Source organism: Melopsittacus undulatus, chromosome 5 (genome assembly GCF_012275295.1).
Source record: "Melopsittacus undulatus isolate bMelUnd1 chromosome 5, bMelUnd1.mat.Z, whole genome shotgun sequence".
Taxonomy (NCBI): Eukaryota; Metazoa; Chordata; class Aves; order Psittaciformes; family Psittaculidae; genus Melopsittacus; species Melopsittacus undulatus.
In genome coordinates this window covers 28,698,651-28,720,804 of record NC_047531.1, presented here as the reverse complement: position 1 = coordinate 28,720,804, position 22,154 = coordinate 28,698,651, and the positions used below count along the sequence as shown (strand labels likewise).

The 22,154-nt window shown below is 40.4% G+C and overlaps 1 protein-coding gene across 3 annotated transcripts in view; it reads right to left on the bottom strand.

The window, feature by feature from the left end:
* The window catches only part of SRPK2 (SRSF protein kinase 2), a 144,617-nt gene extending 123,971 nt beyond the window's left edge, over positions 1 to 20,646 (bottom strand). For 2 of the 3 annotated variants that reach the window (XM_031048306.2, XM_031048303.2), the window contains exons 1-2: positions 20,513 to 20,646; positions 20,326 to 20,410 (exon numbers count right to left, since the gene is read on the bottom strand). In XM_031048306.2, the coding sequence (XP_030904166.1) occupies positions 20,326 to 20,410; positions 20,513 to 20,528 (101 nt within the window). In that variant the 5' untranslated portion in view covers positions 20,529 to 20,646. The remainder of the gene's footprint in view (positions 1 to 20,325; positions 20,411 to 20,512) is intronic. The other variant, XM_031048304.2, reaches the window with a different exon arrangement.
* Between the last annotated feature and the right edge of the window lie 1,508 nt (positions 20,647 to 22,154).

Below are 22,154 nucleotides of genomic sequence, written 5' to 3'. Positions count from 1 at the left end.
ATTAGCTTGGATACTAAGTGCTCAACCTCTACTGCTGTAGGGGACCTTCTCCATAGTCTTCTTTTTCCATCTCCCTTACCACAGAAGCAGTCTGCAATCCCTGCTACCCAGTGAAGCCCTGCTGCTAGACACAAAGCCAGGTACTTTTCTGTTGGTCTCTGGGAGACAAATTCTGGTGCTATGTACCTGGTTTACCTTCAAGAAGCAGAAAAGAAAGTAACAGAATTGTTATTTGGATGGAGGGGAAAAAAACCCAAAGAAGTCAATAAGCTTTAAATTGGAAAGCACTGGGGGGGGAACCACTTTAAATGGAAGGAGTGAACAGAGCTGACATTTGCAGCATGTGAGGCATACAAAAGAAAAAACCAAGACATCCCACAAAACCTCCCACTTTCCGATGTGCCTTGGTCAAAAAAGCAACAATCCTGAGAGGATACTTGCTGCTAGTTCAAGCTGTCCATCTGTTGATTTGCTGTTGAGGGGTGGGTTTAAACTATTCAAGGATTCTTGTTTCCAAAGATGACAAAAAAATGCTCTCCCAGACATGAGTGCGATCAGGGACCTGCTTAGTGATTAATCCAGCTGAAGTCGGTAACAGAAGACCTAGGTTTTACAGGAACAGTGGTATTCAGGACTCAATGGGACCCCTCACAAAAAGAGGAAGACTAATGAAGGACCATCCAAACATCAGAGAAAAAGTCAGAACAAGCAAAGCACAATGGGCACTGAATCACAAAGAATGTTCAGTTCGTGTCACCTCTGTCCTGGTCCCTATAGAACCAGGAGCTGCCTGAAGAGGCAAGAGAGCAACAGCAAGGTGGAAATTACTGTAAAGTGTTAGAAAAGTGTTGAAGGAAAAACATTTTCAAAGGCGCAGACACAGCAAGCCTGTGGTAACATGGATGTCACAGAAAGCAAAGCATTCAGAGTAAGTACACCATGAGGGCACAGACACCCACTGTGCAAAGTATATGCCACACCTGCGAAAAAAGCTTTTTAGCAGAAACGACACAACATTATTTTTGGCTACAATACACACATACGAAAATAGAAAAGGATGGCTAAGAGAATTAGAGGTGTCTTTTATAACAGAAGAAGAAACACCAAGCAAAATACTTCACCTACAGGAACATGCAGCAGTGAATACCAATAAGAGGAAAAATGGTTTAAGCCCAGCCGGCAGCCCAGAACCACAGCAGTTCTTTTTGGCACCCAGTGGGGCTCGAAGGGTTGAGATAATGACAGATCTGACCAGAGTGTGTCTAAATGTATTTGTGATAAGCATTCACTGTTTCGGATTAATAGTCATGTATCGCAATGCTGATTTATTGGCTCTCAAAGTTGCTGCTCTTGATCTCAGTTTCAGCATGTTGTACCTTATTTACAGTTAGTATTTCCTGTGTTAGCTTTTATCGGCTGGGGGGCCTGGGCTAAGGTTCCTGTTTCGCTGTACTTTATGGTAATGACTTGTAATACAGTAGAATCATTGACCATGAAACTGATCTGGCTTGTGTTCCCAGTGTGGTCACCACCTCTATACTCTGGGAGGCATATAATAGAAATGTTTAACAATTACACATCTTTTTTTCCCCTCCTCGGGTGGTCAGCCTATGAGGGAGACATTCCCTTACCTTAATTCGAGGTGTGATGGCCGGGAATCAAACCTGGGTCAACTGCTTGGAAGGCAGCTATGCCCACCACTATACCACCAGCTCTCTATATCTCCAGTCAAAAACACAGCAATGCACCAGCTACTAAGTAGGAGAAAAATGACTGCTACTGCTGAACACAGGACACACAGCAACAAAGTCAGCACTGGATTCTGGGTCAGAGTCTAAAAACCTTTAACAGCATTTCCCAAATCATTTTGCCTCATGTTCCTTTCCTAAGTGAATTTTATTGTTTACATTCCCTGCTTAGTTATCCCAGATACAGTATTGATGTGGCTTTATGGCTCCTTATGCCTAAGATAACCCATACCCATGAAGCATTTTCTACACATCCTCTGAGGGTACAGTACATAAACTATGAATTATTAAACTTAATAAAAATCATAGCAGACTCAGCAAACATAGGTTTTACCACAGAATACTGTTCTGGAAATATTTTCCTGTTGTTTGTGTTTAAGCATCTAGTGTAATACGCAAGATTAATCTGCCCACACTTACGGAGGTTACTTAACTGTCAAGTTGCGGTGACAATAACAAGAATAATCTCATTATTTATCTTTAAAAGCTATGGAGAAGATATGAAGATATGGAGAAGTAACTGAAAGTAAATCAAACCTGTAAAAACCAACCAAACAAAAAATATCTCCCACCCCAAAATTTGAGGCAGGATCCTTATTTGCCCAGACCTCACATACCAAGACATAGCAACTTACTCTCTAGCAAGTAGTCCAGTCTGATCTATGATAGTCAGCTGCATACAAAGATCATTAAATTAAGCATTTACAACTGCTTCAAAAATAGTACTTCAAGGGAATGCCTCTCCTGTATCACCCACACCAGAAATACTTTCAGAGAAACTGCATGACCTGAGGACTAAGAGGCAAAGTCACTGCTTTACACAGCAGACAAGAACAGAGAAAGGCAAAATACAAACCACCCCATGATAAATTAGCTCCTCTAGCAACTGCCTGATAAAACGATTATAAAACCTGACTATAAAGACCAAGAGTTAAAGCAAGAGAAAGCTCTACCTTCCTCAAAATACCCAAGAACCACAGCAGGGTTAGTGACTCATCCATTAGTAACAGCACAAAGCACTGGGGATAAATCCCAAAGAACTAAAGCTCCTAGGAGGGATAGACCATCACAGTCTTATTAACTCTCATGAGAGAACAGAATACTACATAGATGTTTCAAAAATACATGTGGAGTGATACAGGCAGGATGGAGCAGACAGATAGGAGCTCCAGTAAAACCACACTCAAGTAGAAAGGCCACTGTTACTGCATGCCAGCAATTTCGTTTTATATATTCCCAAAGTAATACACCAAATAGGACTGTGATATAAGCTTAAGTAGGAAAAACTTAAGCAGGAACATTAGCAACAGCATCTTCACTAAAAGCACTGAAGAAAAAGTATATACCTATCTAAATGAAAGGACAAGATACCTCCAATAAGTCCTGTGAAATAAGGACATGGTTTCTAAAGCTGTGCAGGAAGCAGATTGCTTTCACCAGCTATTTAATGACAAGTCTCTTCAGTCTTCTATCCCACATACAAACCCAGCCTGCATGCTGTACAGTGGCACCTACACCAAAGAAGATATAATCAGTACATCCATTAACAAGTGTCTGCTTGTAACAGACACATTCAGTATTTCAGAAGATCATCCACAGCCGTATGTAAAGTCACAGTGATTTTACCTTTAGTTTAAATCTTTTACATTAACACCAGTGAGGATTTGTTTCTCAAGTAGACCAATCCAACCCCAATTAACTCATTCTGACCAGCAGGCTAAAGCAAGTTTCATCAAGTACTATGATAATAATTTACCTATTCAAATGCATAAAATATACTCCAAACATGAAAGTGAAGACATTTCCTTTGCACCCAAGCAAATATATCTCACTGTCCTCAGTTACCAACCATCCACACGAAGTGTTTTTGCAGAACACCTCCTCTCTAGATAAAGACAAGTTTACATACAAGAAAGTTTAATGCCTTCACTGTAATCGAAGCTACAGTTCAGCATCCACTTTTAGATGACAACTCTAACTGAACCTCTTGGATTTTTTTAATTGACATTGCCACCTAGTGGTTTGTTTCAACAATGTTAAATAATCATAAAAGCCAGCATGAGAACATCAACAGCTACAGTAAGTTTGAGAAAAATCAATTAGATTTTTCTCACCAATATAGAAAAGTCTAATACTTGTCTCCACCCAAAACAAAGAAAATGGCCAAAGACTACTTATAGAATTAAGCCTAAGATAGTACATTCTATTTAAAATTATTTCTAGGGGCAGAACAAAACAGTATCATCAAATAATTTGGTTTACATTATGTAACAACCCAATATTGAATAATTCTCCAAAAGCATAATTTCAGGGAAGAAGTACCACTGCTAAAATCTACTTTCAAAGCTTATTTCTTTCACTTTCTTGAATACAAAATAAAGAAGAACACACTTCCCATCTATCTGGCCTTTGCTTAACTGTACATTTGCTGTAAAGTTTAAATGCAAGATGATCTAAGTACCCTAAATACAAGAAATAAAACACAGAACAACGTAAAATAAGTAAGTAAAATAAATAAAATGTAGCCCATAAACCTGATGTTGCATCACTTGCAATGGGCCACAGGCTTTGTGTTAAGCTCGTAACACAACCCTTGAGACTTATTAGCTCTGTCTGAACATCTCTTGGCCTGCCTGGAGATTTGTTTTAGCATTGATCAGCAACGGTCTACTGATCAACGACTATTACCAACTTTGTTTAGCTATTATGTAGCTTTGTACAGTTGTGTACTTATCATTACACATCTGTCTGGAACTAACACGGCAATAATAATTATTCAGAGTGAAGTAAACTATCTAATATGTTGCAATAAAAAGCAGTATAAGGAGATAAAGGTATGGAACAACTGTGGAAGCCTAGGAAGTCACGGGATAAGACAGGCTGGGGGCTATAAATATCTCACAGAGATAAGAACAGCTCAATAACTAAAGTATAACATAAAACTACTACTAATAGTGATAAGGGAAACAACAAGGGGAGAGAACATAAAACTAAAAAGGGAAAGGAAAAAAAACAACACAAGTGATACGCACTAAAATTGCAACCGATACCCATCCTGACCCGAGCCCATTTGGGCCTTCCACATCACTCTCCCCAGTTTATACACTGGACATGACGTGCTGCGGTACGGAATACCCCTTTAGCTACTCTGGGTCAGGTGTCCTGTGTCTGCTTCCTCCTGGCTTCTTGTGCCCTCCCACTGGCAGAGCATGAGAGACTGAGAAGTCCTTGATCAAGGTAAGCATTACTTAGCAACAACTAAAACATTGGTGTGTTATTAGCATTGTTCTCAGACTAAAGCTGAAACACAGCACTGCACCAGCTACTATGAAGGAGAAAAATAACTGCTACAGCTGAACCCAGAACAGCCAACAACATCAACCTCACAGACTTCCCAGTAGTGGGTCAGAAGGCTGATGACTGGCTATATCCCTCCCTCCCAAATGAAACCATCCACCTTAGAAGGGTGGGCATAGCACAGAGAAAGAGTAGCTACTACTAAGATTGTTCATTTATCATTTTGATCATATGCAATTTGAAACAAACACTAGGAGCACTAACTCAACTATCAATTTTGTGGTTGGACCATTAAAACTCGCACCAGACTAACTGCAAATTCTTGACTGCAAACAGTGATCACTCCTTTTGCTTCTAATAAACTTTTGAGTGTAACAAATTCAAGTAACCTATCTGAAACTAGATGCAACAAAGTGGAAATAAAAGACTAAGATTTGGAAGGAGAGTGGGTACAGATGAATCCACTAGTAGCTATTGAGCCTGAGATCCAATCTGCAGGATCATGCTGCAAACATGGGAGATAAGCAGTGAAGAACTTCAGGCTGAGAAAGCATAGAGCTCCCATAGTCACTGGATTCCCTTCCTCCCAGCCTCCATAAAGAAATAGCAAGAATTAATTTATTATCCTCTAAAGACCAACAATGTGTTACTAGCAAACAAAAAGTTACAGCAAACAACTTTATTTATTTTTATATACACACAGAGACATGGTCTCTTTATCTCACTAAGTACCAGTTTCTAGTCTACTCAGACTTATTCAAGCATTTTGGGTGTTTGCTAACACCAGCTGGAGTGCATACACATTTGGTCCCCACCACTGAAAAACTACACTACTTTCCCTTTTCTGCTAAAGTGATGCTCCCCTTACTCAGCCTCTGCCCTGTTTTCTGCTTCCATCCTTCAAATACTCCCCACAATATTCATATATATCTGCTTAGATAAGGAAATATCATTATACACTCACTTTTCATAGCAATATTCTAGGTACGTTTATCAGCAGCAAATCTGGGCTTTGCTGCTTTCCATTGCTGCTCATAAAAGCAGAAATTACATTCTGTTCTGAGAAATGGGGTGAAGATGCTTGGAATTCTTAATAAAGTTTTAATTCCACATTATCTAGTAATTCACTTTGAAGGAAAGCATATCATTATAGAACAGACACAAGGCAGCTTGGTTGTTTTTATTTCACTTGCTTATAACATTGTCATGCTTTGATGAGAATACCGTAAGAAGCAAACCTGTGAAGAAAGGCAATATTATTAGGCAAAGAAGTGAGAGGGGAAAAATTTTTCTATTTCATTGTTTGCAGCCTCTCCTGAAACACTAAGAGATTACACCCTTCATCCCTGTTATTAGACTATTACCTTTGTAGAGTGTTACAAGACTTTATGTACTGAGCTTAAATGGCATTTAAAGACTCACAAGTTAGTTTCTTATGTAAAGGCAATTTTTTTACCTACACGCACATACATAATCATTATTCATTAGCTGTATCAACATGAAGTACAGTATACATATGAAGTATGGGATACATATGAAGTACATATGAAGTAGAGCATACATGTTTTCTCAAAAATAAAATATTCGCAAAGCTGACACGGAATCAAATGTGGAGGGAAAAAACTTATTAAGGATACAAACATGGAAAAACAATAAGGTATTTTTCTTATCCCTGCAATGTTATCTTCAAACAGCTCCTTTATTACCAATGTAAAATTCATGGTGTCAAACTTGACATTTTGCTGTGGAACAAAACCTGAGAGAAGGCTCTGAAAAACAGACTCTCAGCATTAGCTATCAACTCATCTTCCTCCTGGAGACTGCTGCAAAGCTAAATCGTTCCTAAATCAAACATGCCAGCGCCTGGTGTGCCACAGTTCAGAGTTTAACATACTAATTTAAACCATGTGCAGTCTCAATTCAACTTAATACTTCATGCTGTGAACTGTAATTAGGACAGAGCTGGCACACATTCAGTTTCATTGCCTATTGCCCTTAAAACCATTCTGAATAAACTAACAGGACAAGCAAGTTCTCTGCATTTTCTCCATCATGTCCTAATGGAACAACTCTGAAAGGTCCTATTTGTTCTGGATTGGGTTTTTTATTTGCTAACTCTTGCACTATTAGCAGTATTTTTATCATCATTAATTACATACTTGTTTGGATTTAAGAGAGACACTGTCAACATAAATAATGCCACCTTCTGATTTAAAAACTCAGTCACATCCTTCTGCTTAAAAGTATGCCCTCCAGAAAGATAAACTGAGGTTTCCTTCCCCAGATCTTTGTTGCTGACATGGACAATGGAATTGAGTGCGCCCTCAGCAAGTTTGCCGATGACACCAAGATGTGTGGTTCTGTTGATACACTGGAGGGAAGAAATGCCATCCAGAGGGACCTTGACACACTTGTGAGGTGGGCTGATGCCAACCTCATGAAGTTTAACCATGCCAAGTGCAAGGTCCTACACCTGGGTCAGAGCAATCCCAGGCACAGCTACAGGTTGGGCAAAAAGGAAATTCAGTGCAGCCCTGCAGAGAAGGACTTGGGGGTGTTGGTCAATGAGCAAATGAACATGAGCCAGCTTCAGTGTGCACTCACAGCCCAGAAAGCCAACCGTATCCTGGGCTGCATCAAAAGGAGTGTGACCAGCAGGTCAAAGGAGGTGATCCTGCCCCTCTACTCTGCTCTCGTGAGACCTCACTTGGAGTATTGTGTGCAGTTCTGGTGTCCTCAACATAAAAAGGACATGGAACTGTTGGAACAAGTCCAGAGGAGGGCCACAAGGATGATCAGGGGACTGGAGCACTCCCGTATGAAGACAGGCTGAGAAAGTTGTGTCTGTTCAGCCTGGAGAAGAGAAGGCTGTGTGGAGACCTCATAGCAGCCTTCCAGTATCTGAAGGGGGCCTACAGGGATGCTGGGGAGAGACTATTCATTAGGGACTGTAGAGATAGGACAAGGGGTAATGGGTTGAAACTTAAACAGCAGAGGTTTAGACTGGATATAAGGAAGAAATTCTTTACTGTTAGGGTGGTGAGGTACTGGAATGGGTTGCCCAGGGAGGTTGTGAATGCTCCATCCCTGGCGGTGTTCAAGACCAGGCTGGATGAAGCCTTGGGTGGTGGTATGGTTTAGTGTGAGGTGTCCCTGCCCATGGCAGGAGGGTTGGAACTAGATGATCTTGAGGTCCTTTCCAATCCTAACTACTCTATGATATCACAAAGTGATTTTTAGCTGTGAATCTCACAAATCAACTGGAAAGACAATTTTTTGTTGCCACATAACTCTCCAGTGTTAACCATGAAATGGCTTTCTTTTACCTTTTTCATAGTTTTATTTTTAAGGTGACTTTACTGCTTGACATAATTATCTAAAATGGTGATTGAATGTTTTAAAGTGTGAAAAGAGCAGAGCGTTGCAAATACATTGGTCTACTTACACTTCATCTCAAGTTTTTGTAATGCTACAATTAGGACAAGATATAGCACCCTGTGAGACAGAAGCTAGCAAGAGTCATTTTGGAAACACAAAATTAGATCAAAATGAACACTTGAAAAGAATAACATCTTCATTCCCAAGGCAAATCTTGTTACACAAAACTGATTTTTCTGACTTTAGAAATAAACATTAGAGAATACAGTTCTCAATAATCAGAACAGCAGAAATAGTATTATTTTCTACACTGAATATGCAGAAAGTTTGAGAGCTTTGTTGCAACATTTTTAGGTAACTAATCAATTCTGAATACTTGTTTTGAACAACTGGTGAAAAACAGGTTTTGTCTATTGAATAAATAGTTTTAACATAGTTTCTAGATGGTGGACTCACCAAGCAACTTGGATTAGCAGTGAGAATGCAATACTTTGAAATAACTGACCCACACTAAAGACCAAAGCAGTTATCTAGCAGGTATCTGGTGATCTAAAACATAGTGGTAGCCTCAGCCTAATTCTTTATAGCTCTATCTCACATTTATAGTCAACTTGAGATTCACACGTTGTTTTTTCACATCCAGCCTCTCAAGAGGCTTGACTGGCTGCTGTGCTCAGATGATGTCTGCCCACAACAGCAATAAGAGCTCATCACAGAGCTCCCTATTCCCAGGACTGCCTGTCCCTGATCAACGAGTGACTATAAAATGCACAGTGCTGGAAGCAACCACCAGAACTGCTGTGCATCACCTCAACACTGCTGACACAACCCAAGACTTACAAGTTGCTACAGAGCAAACATTTCTGGGAGAAAAAAATATGCAAATCTCTAACTGACATTAAAAACAGAGAAGCAATGTTCTAATAGCATTTGAATAGAATTTGATTAAATGTCCAGGACCAGCACCATAGTCTTGGACACCAACATGTGCTGGAAAACCGAGTTACTAATATACTGTTGTATATAAAGTATCTATGCTGACATATAGAAAGTAGGTCACCCCAAGCAACAGACTACCTTAAAGAAAAAAAAAAAGAAAAAAGGAAAGAAAAAAGAAAATATGGAAAACAATGGGGTTTTGTTGGTTTTTTTTTTCTTTTCAGATACTATTATCTTTAAAGAGGATTCCTGTTCTTTTGAGCTACAACTCGTAATAGTACCGTGAAGCTCCTGGTCTTTTCCCCAGTTTCCCTGACGCTGCTAAAATGTTAAAATATTCACCTGGGAGCAAATTCTGGCAACAGGGACCTCTCATACTGTGCCTTGACACACAAGAAAAGGGAACTTGAAAGGAAGTTTAAGTCTTTGATCTCCTCAGGGCTCCATCTTTCATAAAAATGCTGAATTGTGACTGATATGTTAAAAAGTAAAACCATTTAATCACCCAAACAGCCTCATTCTGACCAAATTACCACATGTTGATTTTGTAACTCAGAGTTACTTGGCTCCAGTCAACCAGGATGCTGATACCTGTGTATTAGCGAAACTTGATAATGCTTCCCTTTTAATCACTTGTCATCCAACTCCATCAGTCTGTTGGTCTTGATTATTCCACAGAAGAGATATGAAGTTACTGGCCATCCCTTACACACCAAAGCCCACCATGACCTATAATCTGCGCATGGCAGGTTGAAATAATAAGCTTGAAGTTCCTGAAATAATAAGCTTGAAATTCCTCAAACATCTCTTATTTCAGAGGTGAGTGAATTATTGAGCTACTACATAAGCACACAACTGAAACTTTAAAAGAAAGCTGTTCACAACAACAGAGGAAATAACCTAAGTTCTTAGACTGATGATTTTAAATCCCAAGCTCATTATGGCATCAAATTCAGACCTGCAGATGGCATCAGCATCTACCGGAAAAGCAGCATTTCAGGCACACCCATTCCTTCAGCATTCTGTTCTCCTTGGCATGTTTCCCCACCCCTCCGCCATTACCTTATTCTGCTTGGGTTTATGAAAGCTCCTCTCAAACACACACCTCTACAGATTCTCTCAGATTTAGTAGCTAACTCCAGTTTCAGAGCTCCATCCTGAGCCAGGTACAGGAATGCCACAAGCTGGATCACCCAAGCCCTGGATCTAGGCTCACAAATACTGTCAGGCTTACGTATACTATCAGATGTTGCAAGTGATCTACTGAGGTGGCCTTAAAAATCTAACAGCTGCCACAGTAACTTAAATACATACCTACATCAATATTGCTGCACTCAGTGCCAGAAATGTGTTTAGAGATAACTATACAAGTGGATCACTTTATATTAGGGCAAACTTACATGACAGAGCTTCAGCAAACACTAGCTTGAAAAGCCAAATTGCAGTAGCATACTTAAGAACTACCAGTGGTTCTAGTGTCCACTCATACGTCTTAAGCCCATCTATAATTTGGCCTCTACAACATATTGCAAAGCCACATTCTGCTATTTGTACTGTATAAAAAGAAGTGTCTTCTTTTTTACATGAAAGTAATTCTTTGGATACCACTGTTTTGTAATGGAAAAATGACAAGTTAATCATTCTTCCCTTTCTATACCAGAAATGATTTTTCAGACATGTCAAAATGCTCCTTAACTACCTTTACATAACTAAAAAGTACAAGTCATAAATGAAGCTGTCCAATATCCCAAATCACCTTTACTCCCTCCTTCTTTGAGTATCTTCTAGTTCTACATCACCTTTTCTGAGATGTTAAAATGTCAACCATGTATGATGAGCACAAATATATTAAAATCTGTACAGAAGCACAGTTTGTTTTAAAACATTTTATAATTAGCTTTCTAACATTAAAATAACCATTTACAAAACCTGGTTTAAACAATGTTGTCTTGTTAGGTACCTTAACTACAGCCTTAGCCGCATTTGATTGGCATTCTTTTAATGACTTCCTACTTGGATTTTAATAACTTATGCCTTATTATTTTCTAGTATTCAGTGTTCTACTGTTTTGTTTCCACAGGATACATAAACTCAAGCTGCCCAACTGATCTTCACCAAAGGTGATCAGTGATCTCTGGGTACTCAAGATTCTGGCAGGTGTAAGAAGTAAAACCAGTTGCCTTAGCATGCTTCTGCAGTCCCACACAGCACAACAGTGCGGGTCCCGCTCACTTAACTGCCCACAGCTCAGCAAGGCAAACCACAGCCGAAGCCCAACCTTCAAAAGGCCCTGGAAAGGAATTCAGGATTATTCCTTTCCCAAGCACTCTGAAGAGGAAGGAGTCGTCCTGCTCCACCAATTGTACTTGCTCTCTAAGATGCAGCTTAATCCTGCTCCACCAATTGTACTTGCTCTCTAAGATGCAGCTTAATCACGTATTTTTTCCCCTTGCAGCAACTTTTCAGGCAACCAGTCACCAAAACAGCACTTCATCACATGCTACTCCAGGCTCCATGCAACTAAGAACCTCTTCTATAATGATCTTATACAAACATATGTGTCTCACTCTATGAAGAAGAAATAATGACACATACAGGCAAGCAACAGCAGGAAGGCAGTGAGTGGGACACAAGCACAACTATTAAATAAATTACTGGGGTGAGAGGGAAAACAAGAAGAAACAGATCAATGCAAAGGAAAAAAGAATTTTCTTTAGAACCATGAATACAAGAGCACTATAATTTTAGTACAACTTGAATATTAGTAAAAAGTTGTTTCTAATATAAGAATTTAAGATACAGATATTGTACCTAGACAGCTCTGACCTTTATTGCTGCAACAAGAACAGAGATATTTTTTTCCTCAGGGATAGGAAAATGTAATTGACCTCTAACTATGGAATTCTCCCATTTTAGAAAACTGCAAACTAAGCATTGACAATAGCTCAAGGCAACTGAAGCCCTTGATTCTTTTAATCTCCTACAAAGTATTGATTTTTAATCGACTAGCTTCACTTGAGGAAAAAAACAGTAATGCATTAAAAATGTCTAGAAGCATTATTTCACCAGAGTCTATCCTGTGGTTCACCTTTAACAAACAAGTTCAAAATAAGATTACTTTAGCATTAACACTCAAAGCAAGATTTCTTCAGCGAAACAGACACAAACACCCTTCCTAGCAGAACATTACTTCATTATGCAAGACCTTGATATAAAAGTCAAGGTCTGCCAGCTACTTTGCTGGACAAAACCAGAATATGCAGTATTTAGATATATGCACTGTTTTAATCATAGGATTTCCAAATGTGTAGGCTAAATTAATAACAGTACACATGTAACAAATAACCTTTACAGAGGTTCACTTTGAAACTTAGCCCATGTTTTTCAGCCAAAAAGCTTGTTCATAATGCTTTCTGTTAAATTCAAAAAGTTATGTCTATGGTTATCTTAGGTGCAGATACAGACTGCTGCAATCTGCTCTGTAATGTGCTTTACTACACTATGCTTATTTTTACATATATTTCTTCACACACCTATGCATTGTCATAAGTCCATTCCAACACAATAGGTCCCAAAAGCAGTATTACCTGGTCCTAAAAGCTGTCTTATCTGGGTAAAAAGGGGGGTATAGGAGGAAGACTACTACCAAAGCTCTGTCAACTTTAAGTAGAACCATCCCTCTTACAACACACTGTAACTGTTAACTCACTAGGAAAACCAGAAAGCAAAGGTTATCAGTTCACATATATGAAGGCTGAGACCAACAGTATTTTAAAGACAAGAATACTGGGCATTGTAGAAACAGATAGACAATTTATGTCCATTTAAATACTAATAAAAGCTTTTTTAAATATTTTCTTTAAAAACAGCCTAGCAAAACAGGGGTCATCCCAAATTCCCCATAGGCAATTAGTACATAATTAGTTATTATTAAAATACAGCCAAATTACCAAGTTAAGAGCTGGGCAACAGCTGTTACAACAAGAGTAATCATTGAGAAAAGGGAAGAATTATGAATACAACTATTATATAGTTGTGTTTTCATTTTTAACAGTCCTATCCCTTTCCTCTGTAGAGAACTGAGGTCACTTTATTTGCTTTCATTAGACACTGGTTAACTTTGGGTGCTACCCTTGCAAACCTTTCCTAGTTCTCTTCAAAAGCTTAAAAACTAAGCATTAGCTTCTCTGACATTCTTCACTAAATGATGCCAAGAACAAAATGAAAGTGGAAAGGGGAAAAAAATCCCTACATCAAAAATCCCACCAATAACCTCACACGCATTACAATTGAGAACAGCTTCAAGACCACATCAGACTGTCAGCAATCATGGTCATTCTCATACAGGAAGCCCCAGAAGCATACCTGTAGCCTTTGATGGGTGAACAAAATCCAATCAGCAAATACCCAAGGGCACAGCAACTACCTGATAGTATCTACTTTGAAGAAAAACAACTTCATTTTCACAATACAAAATTATTATTTTGCCTAAGCATAACAAACACACTTCAAGCACTGAAACACTTCTCTAGTTTTCTGTACACTAATATTTTGGCCTTCCTTAACCATACCTAGACACAGGCTTCCTGCAAAAAAGGATTAAAATATTTAACTTACTTATATACACATATTTATACACAATTATATATATAGGTGTTTGTGTGCATAGTAGCAAAGCTAGCAGTATTTTCTCATGAGAAAACAGGAAAAGGAAGCTAGATAAGGCTTACTATCAAAAGCTCATTGTCTCATGCAATCACAGCCAGAGACCAAATGAAAACGGTTTTCAGTATAGATTTACTCTTTTATTACAGACACTAGGAAGACAAACAGATCCGCAAGCAATGAAACCACTCAAAGTACAGGTATGCCTACAAGAAGCATATGCAGTTTCTATTACTGCCTTACAGTTCACTAGTTAATGCAGTAATTGTTCACCTTTGCCATTAGCTTGCTTGGTGAAAAGATGACAACCCTTAAAGATCAAAATCTCAAAAAACATGAACAGGATTTAAAACAAAAATAAGACTTCAAATACAAAATCCTTGTCTTTTAGGAGTAAATTAATAAATGTCTTGTGCCTGTTTCTCAACAGGATCAGCAGTTCTCCTCTAAATGAATAAATGAAGACTTTAATATAATACAATGTTCTGATTGAATGTTTTTATTGTCCCACATTTCAGATTTTTACTGGAACATCTAGCTTAGCTAGACACATTCACTTCTACCACTCTTACTACTCCAGAAAATGTTTGGGACTGACCACAAACTCTGAGAATATTCATGCTGCAAGGCAGCAAACCAAAAGGTATTTAGCATAGCCATGACATGAACAGGTTTCTCTCCAAGTCTGACTTTTGCCCTTTGTCTGGATAATCTATTGCCATCAGAAAGGACTGAATGCATGGCTTCCAATCTTTTTTTCACACACACTAAGCCACTGAAATAATCACAAAGGTATTTAGGACGCTATCAAGAAGCCAAGTAATAAAGGAATTCTTTCCTTTATGTTAATGTGTGGGAATCCAGGGAGGTTATCCAAAACAAAATTGAATTTGATTTGGTCTAGTCTTTATCAAAACAAATTACACTTGTTGCACAACCTGGCATTTTTATTTATTCAGTTACAGAATGTCAAATTGTAGTTAAAAAAGAAAGTTGATAGCTTCTACAGTCTGTCATCATCTTGCAAACAAAGGGAAGATATAGAGGGATGTTTGTATTTTGAAATCCCATCCACAAAATTTATTACCATCCTACTCCATAATTACAGTAAATAAGAGTTAAAAAAAATGCATTGCAGAACAAGTGGCCTGATCTTCATAAATTATTACAACCCTACAGCTCATCTCACTACGATCTCAAACACGAAATGTAGTCATTTTCCCTCCCCCGCAAAGGCACTCCTGTTTAACATAACCCTGAAAAACAGGTTTATCTTCCTTAATAAAAAGACCGTTATACTAAAACCAATGTTATTTCATCAGATAAAATTATTACAAATGAAATTCAGGTCCCAGGATGGCATCTCTATTCATTGCCTGTTCAAAATCTGACATAACCCAGAAGCCTGGTGCAGGCTAAGATGTGTGTGTCTGCAGACCAGTCCTGCTGACAGGGACCTGGGCACCCTGGTGGACAACAAAGCTGAACACGAATCAGCTGAACTACACCACAGCAATGAAGGCAAAGCCAACCCTGGTTACATCAACAGAGACCTTACTAACAGAGGTTAAGATGTAATCATCCCACTCTAGTCAGCACTTCTCAGGTCATACATGAAGTACCGTGTCCAGTTCTGCTCCCCACAACTGAAAAAATACATGGACAAACTGAAGAAGAGCCAAAGGGGGGGGCCATGAAGATGATCAAAGGGCTGGAGAACCCTTTAAGGAAAGACTGAAGGAGTTAAGCTTCTTCTCCCTGCAGAAGAAGAGGCTCAGGGGGGACCTCACAGTGTTCCAATATTTAAAGGGTGGCTACAAAGAGGATTAGTCTCTCTTTTCACAAAGAGCCACACAGAAAGGACATGGGGCAATAGGCATAAGTTGCACTGAGAGGTTTCATCTTGATATAATAATTTCACAGTGAGAACAATCAATCCCTGGAGATTTCCAAGATGTGGCTGGACAAGGTGTCAGACAATCTCATCCAGATTCCCCTTCCCATAAAAGACTGAGCCAGAGGATCTTTCAAGGTCACTTCCAACTTCCGCTCTATGAAAAAGGCATGAACCTTGGCAAATTCATATGATCACATAATTCTTTGGTAACAGATGCTCTGACACCTACATTACAGTAACTATTTTCATTATACAAATCTGCAAGTAGACCTGTACAGAATATCAGAAATTCTAGAGCCATTCACATTTCTGAAATTAAGTTTAATAGAGCTGCAGGATGTTTTCTTACTACATGACAGAGAGCTCAGAACAAAAAGGTGAACATGCTTAGTAATAAACATCTTACTTTACACTGAAATTTACTCTGGATTAAATTACATCCCACAGTCTTAGATACGTGTTCAATTATCACATTACAAAAGCAAGTATCGACTGACTCAGACATCAAGATCAAACATGTCACAACACATTCTTTACATTCCTTAATCTCGATATATGCGATTATTTACTACTTTACAAAATACCTATTAGTATTATATCTATACAACTAAAATCAGCCCTGAAGTATAGGTAGATTAATTAAATACTAAAATTTGACAGAAACTGGAAGATAAAGCTCCGATTAAAGTATTCTAAGCAAGAAGACAAAAGGCTATTTATTAAGAAAGAAGGCAAGAGCAGCAATTCACATCAACACCACATTTTGAGTATACTCCTAACAACTTCCCAAGCCAATTCACCCTAAGATACACAGTCACTCTAGGTTATCCACATGCTGTAGCATCACACCAAAGGTGGTCAAAAAATTCCATTCCACGCATTTGACATACATGCGCTTCCACCCTCATGCTCTCACACTTGGAAAAAAGCTAGTGAAAAAATCTGGGGAGGATTTGCTAAACTTCCACAAGCAAAAAACAAATTAAGCTAATGAAAGCTGGATTTTCATATAGTGCACTGTAACACTGTGCACTATTCTCCTCAAAGCCTTACTGAAAGACACTGAAAAACACTGTGGCACAGAAGCACTGACAAAGCAAGCAGTGAATTCTTTTCAGACATTTAAGATTCCATAGTAATGCCATATATCCAAGCCTTCATAACTGTACAATATCTAAGGGTTCAATAAGTCAGTCATCTGGAAGTGCACAGTATGGAAATCTGGCTCATCCCATATTATCTGCCATATATGCTTTTTCACCACAATAAAGTAATACCACATGGCCTCTCACCTGTAATGAAGTACTGCTTAAAGACAAAAGGAAAAACTCTACAAGAAAACAGGATTTTGAAAAGTTGATCTTGGTATTTGGATTTATGCTTTTGTGTTTAAGTGTTCAACACACTCCTCTCTCCATACATCCACACATCATCACCTGGATTTTTTTTACATACAAAACCTCTCTTAACGCAAATCTCCATTTAAGGAGAAATAACTCACAGAAGACCCGAATTAACCATTTTGATTAATCTTTTGTCCAACTCAAAAAATACATAAGCAGTATGTACACAGCGCATGCAAATCCATCTATTATAACCAAAATCAAGTGCTGTTATCTTAACTGTTACTAGTGAGATGTTATTCTTTTCAGAAGCCTGGATGGCTGCATTCAAAGTCAAGTCATACCAAGTAGATTTTATTATTTTATGCAATTTTAGATGTAGTCTTAATTCAAGACAAAGTGCTTTCTCTTCAGAACATAAGCCACTTCTGCTTTGTTATTTTTCCACGCTATTATATAGATTCACCTCCACCACTTATCATTTATTTAAGAGGTCAACACTGAACAGTTACAGGACCAGCTCACAGCCTTCTACAGCAATTAAGGCCATAATGGACAAAAAGCCACTCAGTGTTAAAGAGCACTGTAAACTTTTCTTCTTCTTGTGTCATCATCTTAATACTCTTCAAACAAAAGCCTTCAAGTTAGCTACAATGCAATATAACTCTCCTATCCAATTCCAGAAGAGGAATCCTGCAGTTCCTTTAAACCACATTGTTGCAACAATGAAAGTTGCTCCATAAAGCAGAGGACAGTCTTCCTAAGAACCACAGTTTAAAAAAAAAAAAAAAAACAGCTTTGGATTCAAAACTAAGTTATAATTTTCACATAGTGAACAAATTCACTATGGGGAACTTACAGTATAGAATGTCTGCCCCTCCAATAGACATTTTCATTTGCAGCTACTGTGCATTTGATGTGCATCAGAGAAACTATATGCCTTTAACACACTAGTATATCCTGAAGCAGTTGAATTTAAAGCAAGGCTAGGAACAGGACAAAATAGATACTTTTGCTGAGATTGTCTTCTGAAATAATGTCTAATGCTGGCTTTACTTCGGGGGCCTAAACTATTTAGCCACATACAAGGAGGCTTAAAAAACTTGAAAATGGTCTCTCTTTCATAAAGAAGCATAAAACAGATTAGGAGGTCTCCATAAAAGTGGTCTGAAGAGAAAACACACATTGCAGAAAAGAAATGATGTCTCTGTTGTCTACCACAGCAAAACCACTGTTTCCCGAGGCAACTGAACAGATTGGACCATTGCATCTGGAAATGCCGACTCAGTATGGCAAATGTCCAGCTACTGACTGTGCACCCTGACTTAACAGTAGCCAGTTTCTTCAGCAAACACAAAGAGAGTACCACTTCTGTGCTTGTTAAGTGTCTGTGAAAGCAAATTTTTGACAAACTCTTTCAGCAAGACATGCCAAGGCAGCCCTACTAAGAAGTGTTTTAAACAGTATCATCTAAGTAGAACAGAGTTTATTAATAACCTTGTGGTTAAGTCTTAACTGAAAGTGGCATAAACAGTTCTGAACCTAGAGTTACACTAAAATTTAACCTATTTCTGCTTTCAAAGTGGTAAAACAAACCCATATAAAATTACAAACTGACTTTCCAGAAGAGTTTAGAAACAGGGGTCCCATGTTTCCAACCAGACCACGTATCTTGCACATAAAAGCTTGTTTCCATCGAAATAGATCCAAATTAATGTAATTGATAGCATAACACAGCTTTGATACAACACTGGAGAACATAGCAGTAGTAGAACAGGATGTGAACACAAGTTAGTTGTCAAAGCCTGACAATCACTGCACCAGCATTTCATCTCACATTATTTTTACCCATCTCAAATGGAAAAAAAAGGCCCATTCATTATAACTAAAAAACCACCAACGAAAGCAGTAACATACCAACAAAGAAATCAAGCCTCAAGGATCAGGGATGTATTAGCATTTCTTTCTATAAAAATCAGAAAGAAGACGATCTTCCCCTTGAATCATCTGCCATAGCACATAGCAACATCTTTACCCCATCACATATGTATTCATCTGTTCTTCATAAACCACTTCCTAGTTCTACGGACTGGCCAACTAGGAGGAAAGGGGGATGAGGAGCATCAGGCTGTATGTTCCCTGTCAGAACAAAGCAGGTAGATATAATCACCAAAGAACAAAAGCAAAGACAAGAGCCTATTGGTGACTTAATGAGTTACCAATAAAAGTCTCACTGAACAGAATACAGCAAGAGTTAGGGAGGGAAGCACACAACACTACTAGGAGAAAAAAAGAAAAATAGGGAGGAGTCCAAAGTCACATTAGCCTACGAAAGAGCAGTAAAAGCAAGAACACTATAGAGATGGGAGAATGTTCCTACATGGTTCAGTGGAAACAGGTACTATGAGAATGAGAAAAGATGAAACGGCAAGAACATGAAAAGTTAGCAGAGGAGGCAGGGGGAACAGACCACGATTTCTGTCCGTTTCTGCAACACCAACAGAGTTTTAAAAAACAACCAAAAAATACTGTTATCGGCACTGCTGGCAGCTAGACACATCTGGGCACGGAATAAACTGCCGGTACCGAGCAGGTGGCAGCGAGCAGGATGGGTGTATCAGGCAGAAAGAGAACAGGACTGACTACAGATGGGACAATGCCGCCAGAGAGAACGCACGTAACAGAAAAGCACAAGGAGCGAAAGAAGATCACGAAGACAGGGAGAATCGGAGGATGACTCAAATGGGACTTGAGGGCTGCGAAGCCCGAGTCAGTGCGGATGCCCGATGAACAAGGGCTTCGGGAGAGGCCCCGCCGAAGGAGGCTGAGCCGAGGGCCAGCGCTGGGAACGATCCCCGGTGGGACGCGGCGGCAACCCCCCCGTGGCGGGCCCGGCCCCGGAGCGGTGCGGGCAGGGAGGATGCTCTGCTCTGGTTTTCCCTGTCTGTCCCGGCGGGCGCGGGGGAACTCCCAGGTGAAACCGAAGTACCGGGGCCGGGCCAAGAGGGAAGGGCAGCCAGCGGCGGTGTCCCGGCGGCCCGGGGATCCCCGTACTCACTTTTTGTGGGACGGCGGGTGTTTGTCCCTCCTGCCGGCCGCCGCGGACTGCTTGGGCCGCCGCCTGCGGGCCTGCAGCGCCAGCACTGCCGGGGAGAAGAGAACAGACCGGAGCCGGCGTGAGTGGCGGCGGCGGCAGCCGCGCAGCTCCCCCGCTCCCTCCCCGCCGCCCGGACACCGCGCGGTACCTTTGCGCGAGTTCATCGCCCCGCGCCGTACGCTGCTCTGCGGGCGCCGCTCCCCGGCTCACGCGGTGCCGCTCCCGGCCCCGCTGCCACCAGCCGCGCCCGCGCGCCGGGCACCGGCCGGCAGCACCGGCACCCCCTCCCCGCGCCGCCGCACTGCGCAGGCGCGGACCGACCGGCGGGGCAGCGGCCGGAAAGGCGGGGGCGGGGCGGCGGCAGGTGGTGGCGCGGAGCGGGTGGGAACGCACCTGAGGTACAGCCTAAGCCAGCCCCTTCAGCGCTCGACGTGACGGGAGGAGGGCGGGCGGGTTCCCGCTGCCCCGTCCACCTCTCCGCATCGGCTGCTGCTGGGTTGGGCTGTGCCGGGTTGGGCTGTGCCGGGTTGGGCTGTGCCGTGCCGGGTTGTCGAAACAACTGGAGTTAGTTTTGACAAGTTCTGGGTCATAGTGGGGGTAGCAAAGAGATCACTCTGCGGCTGCGCCATGCTGGGAGCTGTGAGAAGGGGGAGAGAGGTGTCTGCCCGCCCGCCTGGCAGCAGCTGGGGGGAGATCAGCTTTAGCTTGTCGTGAGACCTGTCTGGGGTTGGATGCCAGAACCAATTAACCTCATGACACAAATACAGGGAAATCAGATTTCCTTAATGCTGATTCTAAGTTGATTGTCATGGTGGACAACTCTTGGCAGTTGTCTTTTTCCTGCCAGCGGAGTCTTGTTGCCCATGATAAAGGGCACTATTCAGATTCGGCCTAGTAATGACCTGTTAGAAACTGTCACTCCTTGGGTGCGCTGTGCACAGCCTGGCTCATTTTTTGACAGCATTATGACTGAAGTTTTGTGTTGTCTATAACAACACCCAGTGCAGATGATCTGGGTCATATCAAACACTCCAGTATGAGTGTGAGGCTTGTGTGGCTTATCTTCACATAGGACTGGAATTCAAAGCCACAGTAACTGAAAAATAACAGGGGACAGTCATTAAATTTTGAGGCAGAGCTGCCTCCCTGCATGGCAAGATGGAAGAATCTGTAAGGATGAAGATCTAAAAGCAGCTGTAGTCAAGGTATTATGAGAGTGAAGGGAACTAGCAGTAATCGCTGGTCTTAAGTAATTGGATTATTGCGATCTCAATTGGACAGAAAATGGAATCCCTAGTTACGGTTAGCTCATCTTAGGAGTAGGAGAGGAACATAAAGCTAGAGAACACAAAATGGAGGTACCACAATACCTGATACTTTGTTACCTGACTAGAGAGCCTAATGTACAGAAGACAATTGGACCATAAAGTTTCTAAACTACAGCTTTCACAAAGCACTGAGAGCTGTATTTCTGAATCAAAACATTTTGTGTTCCATTCTCCATCATAAAAGAACACAGTAAAAAAAAAAGGTATTTCCAGTATAAACGGCTGGGGTGAGGTGCAATGTTGGTATGTTACCTGTCTCCCTTGTTGTGGTTAGTCTTTCAGTGATAACTCAGCATGATAGGCCAGGCAACAGAACACTCTACTGAAATTTTGAAGCCTTTCTGCTAAGAAAGTTTAGGTCCCTGAAAACTAATAATAGTTGAATATTAAAAAGATTATATATTTACCCTTTGTTTCCAGGCTAATTTTAACTTCATTGGTTAAGCTGTGCTCCTGCATGTA